Source organism: Myxocyprinus asiaticus, chromosome 2 (assembly GCF_019703515.2).
Source record: "Myxocyprinus asiaticus isolate MX2 ecotype Aquarium Trade chromosome 2, UBuf_Myxa_2, whole genome shotgun sequence".
NCBI lineage: Eukaryota > Metazoa > Chordata > Actinopteri > Cypriniformes > Catostomidae > Myxocyprinus > Myxocyprinus asiaticus.
The window spans coordinates 50,032,038-50,038,081 of record NC_059345.1 but is presented as its reverse complement, the minus strand read 5'-3'; the positions used below and the strand labels follow the sequence as shown (position 1 = coordinate 50,038,081).

Sequence of the window (6,044 nt, the reverse complement as noted above, 5' to 3'; positions counted from 1 at the left end):
GAGAGCTTTCAATTGACTTGTCCCTTTAGGTGCTATGTGAAGGACTTTTATTTTCAACTAAATATGTCTACCCTGTTACCTCTAGAGGGTGCTAATTTTCAAGGTGAATGTTTTGTGGCCTTATTTTGTTATGTTAAGTAACATAAATGCAGAAGTGATACTCTGAAAAGTTCAGATTCTAAGCTTTCAAATGATACCTCACATGCCTGACTTATGTATATGGAGACTTTAACGTTTTAAGCGTAAACCTTTTTCTTTTCTTTTCTTTTCTTTTTTTTTTTGCAATACAGCGCCTCCCTTTGGACCCACCGGCGGGTCCAACAGAGAAATCGTGTAAACTTTTTTCCTGTTGTTGAATCAACGTCTTACAATTTCAAAAAATACAATTTGAGTGTGAACTTAATCAAATAACTGCAGAGGAGTGTAAGTAGAGGCATCTTTTTTCTTCTCTTTTTTTATTGTGATTTTTACTATAAACTACTTATATTCATGACCCTCATACAGAAAAACACTATTCCAAATGGCAGTTCTACAGCCCCTACTGTTAATCCTCCTGCATGTGCTGCTCACTTGTCCAGCAGAAATCAAATTCTCCAATGGATTCTTCTATCAAGACATCTTGAGAGAAAATATTGGAGATGGTACGATCTAATGGCACTTTTGCACAGCTCTAACCAACTTAGTAGCATACTTTAACGTTATGTCTTTTCTGATGGCAGTTCACTGGTTCACTGGTGTAAAACTCAAGGTTTCATCTGAAGTGCACTCTGTGTTTGCCATGAGTGGAAGTAATGTTACTCTTCCCTGCTGGTACTGGTATGAACCACCTGTGAGCGGCCCTCGCCAGGTCAGGGTAAAGTGGTCTTGGTTCCCATCCCCTGAGGCACAGGAATCAGATGTTCTGGTTGCCATTGGTGACCGCCAGCGTAGCTTTAGGGACTTTAAGGATCGGGTCTTTCTTCAGCAGGAAGCTCCTGGAGATATCTCCTTGATCATCACTCATGTGAACCTGAATGACAGCGGACAATACCGTTGTGAAGTCATTGATGGTCTTGAAGACGAAAGTACAACGGTAGATCTGGAATTAAGAGGTTGGCGCACATCTTACATTAGGTCACGTTCTTCCTAGACTCAATAGGTAAATCATCACAGATCAAGGCTATGGGTTTTATTTGATCTTAATCTGACTGGATGTGTTTCAGGTGTGGTGTATCCCTATCAGCCTCCTTTTGGCCACTACCGTCTCACATTTACTGAAGCCCAAAAGGCATGTGAAGGACAAGACTCAGCTGTGGCCACATTCAAACAGTTGGTCTCAGGCTGGCAAGAGGGACTAGACTGGTGCAATGCCGGCTGGCTGGCAGATGGGACAGTGCATTACCCCATCACTCAACCACGGCAGGCTTGTGGAGGTCTTGACTTGACCCCTGGTATTCGCAGCTACGGTTCAAGACACCGGCGCCTGAACCATTATGATGTGTTCTGTTTCTCCTCCATTCTCAGGGGTGAACATCTGTTCTTTTTACTATTCATAGATCATTTCCATGACATAAATCACTTCCTATTAAAAACATCATATTTATTTTATGTGAGATCATTTGCATTTGAGTATATGCCTTCTAGACTCACTACTTTTCTTTTTTAGGGAAAGTGTATTACCTTCAACACCCTCAAAAGCTCAATTTCACTGAAGCAGTGCAGGCCTGCATTGAGGATGGAGCCTTAATAGCCAAAGTGGGTCATTTGTATGCAGCTTGGAAGTTCATGAGGTTAGACCGGTGCGATGCTGGTTGGCTTGCTGATGGAAGTATACGCTATCCCATTATTAATCCACGACCAAATTGTGGCCCTACAGAGCCTGGTGTTCGTAGCTTTGGATTCCCTTCTTCAAGCCAAAAGCATGGAGTGTATTGCTACAGTGCCAGCTAAAGTTAATCACATAGGGACTGTGATGTATGACTTTTCACTGACTGGAACCTCAATACTATAGAACTAGAACCTAATACTGGTCACAAGTGCTCTTGATTAAACTGGATGTTTGGTTAACTGTTACTACAGCTGGTCATATAAATCATGATTCTAGTTTTCAGTACATTAAAACATGTAATGAGTTCATATGACATGGTGCAATGACAAGAACCATTTGTTTCCACATCACTTTTTACTATTACTGGTACACTTATCTAAAAATAATTACAATGGGATCGGAGACTCCTGTGGATATTTATCTCATTCATTCATTGAATTCCTTGATTATTATGTTTCTTTCTAGTTTTCAATAATAGACTTTTCAAAAGGGAACTTATAAAGGAATATTTTGTGTTCAATACAAGTTAAGCTCAATCAACACCATTTGTGGTATAATGTTGATTACCACAAAAATTAATTTAGACTTGTCCCTCCTTTTCTTTGTAAAAAGCAAAAACCTGTGTTATAGTGAGGCACTTACAAGGGAAGTGAATGGGGCCAAACCGTAAATATTAAAATACTCACTGTTTCAAATGTATAGCCACAAGACAAACAATATGCATGCTTACTAACCTTTTCTGTGTGATGTTTTATCCAATTTTACAACTTCGTTGCCATGATGACATAATGTCGTAAATGATCGTAAAACAATTTAAACAACTTTACAGCTCAAATAATACACAAGTTTTAACAGAAAAATAAACAAAAGTGCTTTCATAAAATTAAAGCTTCACATTTCTGCCTTTTAAACCTTCCAAAAATTGGCCCCATTCAATTCCATTGTAAGAGAATGACACTGACACTGTGACAGATGACACTGTTACCTTGATTTTTGCTTTTTACAATGAAAAGGAGGGACGAGTTTAACTTAGTTTCTGTGGTAATCAACATTATGCCACAAATGCTGTTGATTGAGCTCAACTTGTATTGAACCTGGAATATTCCTTGAAGCCACTCTTCTTTATGTATTTTACAATGATGTTTATCTTCATTCCAAAGTGAGTTCTGCAAGGCAGCACATATATTGTTTTGTGAGGACACAACTTATACAGCTATACTGTACATCGAGGAGTTCCAGGCATAGCCAGTAGGAATGACCTTTGTATCGTCTTTTTGTTCCTCAAGTTCATTTAACATTTCCTAATCTCACTGATTTCTCAGGTGTGTTTTATAGATACAGCTGCGAGACACAAAACTTATCAAATAAGGACATACCATAGATTTCTGTTGTGTGTGTACACACGCGCACACACGCATCCGGAAAGTATTCACAGCGCTTCACTTTTTGTTATGTTACAGCCTTATTCCAAAATGGATTAAATTCATTATTTTCCTCAATTCTACAAACAATACCCCATAATGACAACGTGAAAGTTTGTTTGAAATCTTTGCGAATTTAAAAAAAAAAAAAAGCTGCCACCACCATGCTTCACTGTAGGGATGGTATTGGCCAGGTGATGAGCGGTGCTTGGTTTCCTCCAGACATGACGCTTGCCATTCAGGCCAAAGAGTTCAATCTTTGTTTCTCATGGTCTGAGAGTCCTTCAGGTGCCTTTTGGCAAACTCCAGGCGGGCTGTCATGTGCCTTTTACTGAGAAGTGGCTTCCGTCTGGCCACTCTACCATACAGGCCTGATTGGTGGAGTGCTGCAGAGATGGTTGTTCTTCTGGAAGGTTCTCCTCTCTCCACAGAGAAACGCTGGAGCTCTGTCAGAGTGACCATCAGGTTCTTGGTCACCTCCCTGACTAAGGCCCTTCTCCCCCGATCACTCAGTTTGGCCAGGCGGCCAGCTCTAGGAAGAGTCCTGGTGGTTCCAAACTTCTCCCATTTACGGATGATGGAGGCCACTGTGCTCATTGGGACCTTCAATGCTGAAGAAATTTTTCTGTACCCTTCCCCAGATCTGTGCCTCGATACAATCCTGTCTCGGAGGTCTACAGACAATTCCTTGGACTTTATGGATTGGTTTGTGCTCTGACATGCACTGTTAACTGTGGGACCTTATATAGACTGGTGTGTGCCTTTCCAAATCATGTCCAATCAACTGAATTTACCACAGGTGGACTCCAATCAAGTTGTAGAAACATCTCAAGGATGATCAGTGGAAACAGGATGCACCTGAGCTCAATTTTGAGTGTCATGGCAAAGGCTGTGAATACTTATGTACATGTGATTTTTGTTTTGTTTTTTATTTTTAATAAATTTGCAAAGATTTCAAACAAACTTCTTTCACATTGTCATTATGGGGTATTGTTTGTAGAATTTTGAGGAAAATAATGAATTTAATCCATTTTGGAATAAGGCTGTAACATAACAAAATGTGGAAAAAGTGAAGCGCTGTGAATACTTTCCGGATGCACTGTACACACACACACACACAGACTATATATGCTAATTATACTTACTACAGACAAACCCAAACCCTCTATTTATAATAATAATCATAATAATAATAATAATAAATAAATAAATAAATAAATAAAAAACATTATTTACTTATCATTTTTTATTTAGTTAGATTCATTCAACTTCTGGGAACACTTTTGTCCCCAAAAAATGGCTAATTAAACCCAAATACTCACAGAAAAGGAAGCTGTGCATAAGAGATCAACATTTTTTATAGCACATTTTAATATTGTATGTTTGATCCTATGACCTGAGACAATTAAACTGTCAGTTATCAAAAAAAAAATAAAAATTTTATCAAAATTTCAGTCACAGCAAACATTTTTCTGTTTTCTTACTATATTTTACTACAGTTAACATAATTACATGCATGCATTATGACATAGTAGAGTTTTTTACATCAACATATTATCAAAATGAAATATGTTGATTTCTTTGTTGGCTGTTGATGAGTAAAAAAATTGTCAGTATGGTGTATTATTGTATAAATCAGAGTGTCATTTGTTTTGTTGTTTTTTTTTTTTTTTTACACTTGTTAGTTACAGTTGCACACCAAAGTGTCAATGTCATGCTTTAAATCGACCACAGGAGGGCTCTACTGTAGGTATGAGCTTCCTGGCTATACACAACCAGGCTCTCTAGGCAACTGGGGAGAAATAGGTGAGGACATCAGAAGTGGCCTAAAAGGGTCCATTCAGTCACAAGGCCATTCAGTCTTTCCACTCCACCCAATTAAGCAAACATTATCAACTGTAATTTTTTAAAGGAATCTTATTTATTCATAATACATTTCTAGACTGGGCTGGGTGAGGTTAAAACCGTTTTATTTCCATTACCTGTATACTGTAAGTAACCTCTCTGAATACAAGTGCTCTGTACTGCTATTACAAATGTTGCTCTTGAATCTTGGTCTGTGTGACACCAGACTGGCCAACACACAAATCAGTCCTGTGTTAAAAATTATGGATTTAATTTTTTATTGGGAAAGTTGTTGCATTTGCTTTAATACAATTATTCAAACACAAAGTTTGCCTGAAGACATTTTTTGGCTAAATTTAAACTATATTTCACAGAAGTGAAAACAGCTTAGAAGACAACAACAGATCTTCATTGATGGGTTCACTTAGTCACTCATCCCAAAACTCCAGGTCCCCCTCAATATGACCTCAAGACTGTACTGTCAGCATTTAGGAAGTCTTAAAGGCATAGTCATGTATGGCATGAAGGATAACACAGTTACCTTCAACAGTAAATGAAAAAAGGTGGGACTTCCATGCCACAAGTTTCTATTCCTTTCTAAAATGTCTATTTGCTTGATGAGGAAATGTTTGTGCATGTTCTTCTGCAGTGTATACTGCAATCGTCATTTCAGCTGTGTCAGATGAAAAATAAAGCTATTGTCCTTAAAAAAAATAAAAATACAAAAAAACAGTTCTGCCATTGGGATGAAAGAGGCACAGCCTCTTGTACTTTTTTTTTCGAGAAGACAAAAGTGCCAAGTAAGAGGTCTCAGAACAGAAACAGGCAAAACGCAAAATATTTACAAGGCACTTGTCATTAATAGTTCTATATGAACTAAGAGCTCTTATTAAGCTTATTAGAAAATAATAGCTGTTATCTGATCCAGGGTCATTCTGGTCCCCATGTAGTACTATGCCCTGCACAGTCTT

The 6,044-nt window shown here is 38.2% G+C and overlaps 1 protein-coding gene across 2 annotated transcripts; it reads left to right on the top strand.

Annotated features, from left to right (window-relative positions):
* The first annotated feature begins 520 nt into the window (after positions 1-520).
* Positions 521-1,929, top strand: LOC127410334 (hyaluronan and proteoglycan link protein 3-like). Of its 2 annotated transcripts, none has more exons than XM_051645541.1 (4): positions 521-641; positions 720-1,091; positions 1,203-1,505; positions 1,646-1,929. In XM_051645541.1, exons 1-4 carry the CDS (start codon positions 521-523, stop codon positions 1,927-1,929), a joined length of 1,080 nt encoding a protein of 359 aa, XP_051501501.1. The 2 variants fall into 2 exon arrangements, with proteins under 2 accessions (XP_051501501.1, XP_051501509.1); XM_051645549.1 differs by having other exon boundaries at positions 521-651; positions 733-1,091.
* Positions 1,930-6,044: the final 4,115 nt, after the last annotated feature.

Coding starts and splice junctions, on each gene's coding strand:
- LOC127410334 (XM_051645541.1), top strand. CDS start 521: ATGGCAGTTCTACAGCCCCTACTGTTAATCCTCCTGCATGTGCTGCTC. Junction 642..719: donor GAGAGAAAATATTGGAGATG/GTACGATCTAAT, acceptor TTCTGATGGCAG/TTCACTGGTTCACTGGTGTA. Junction 1,092..1,202: donor GGTAGATCTGGAATTAAGAG/GTTGGCGCACAT, acceptor GATGTGTTTCAG/GTGTGGTGTATCCCTATCAG.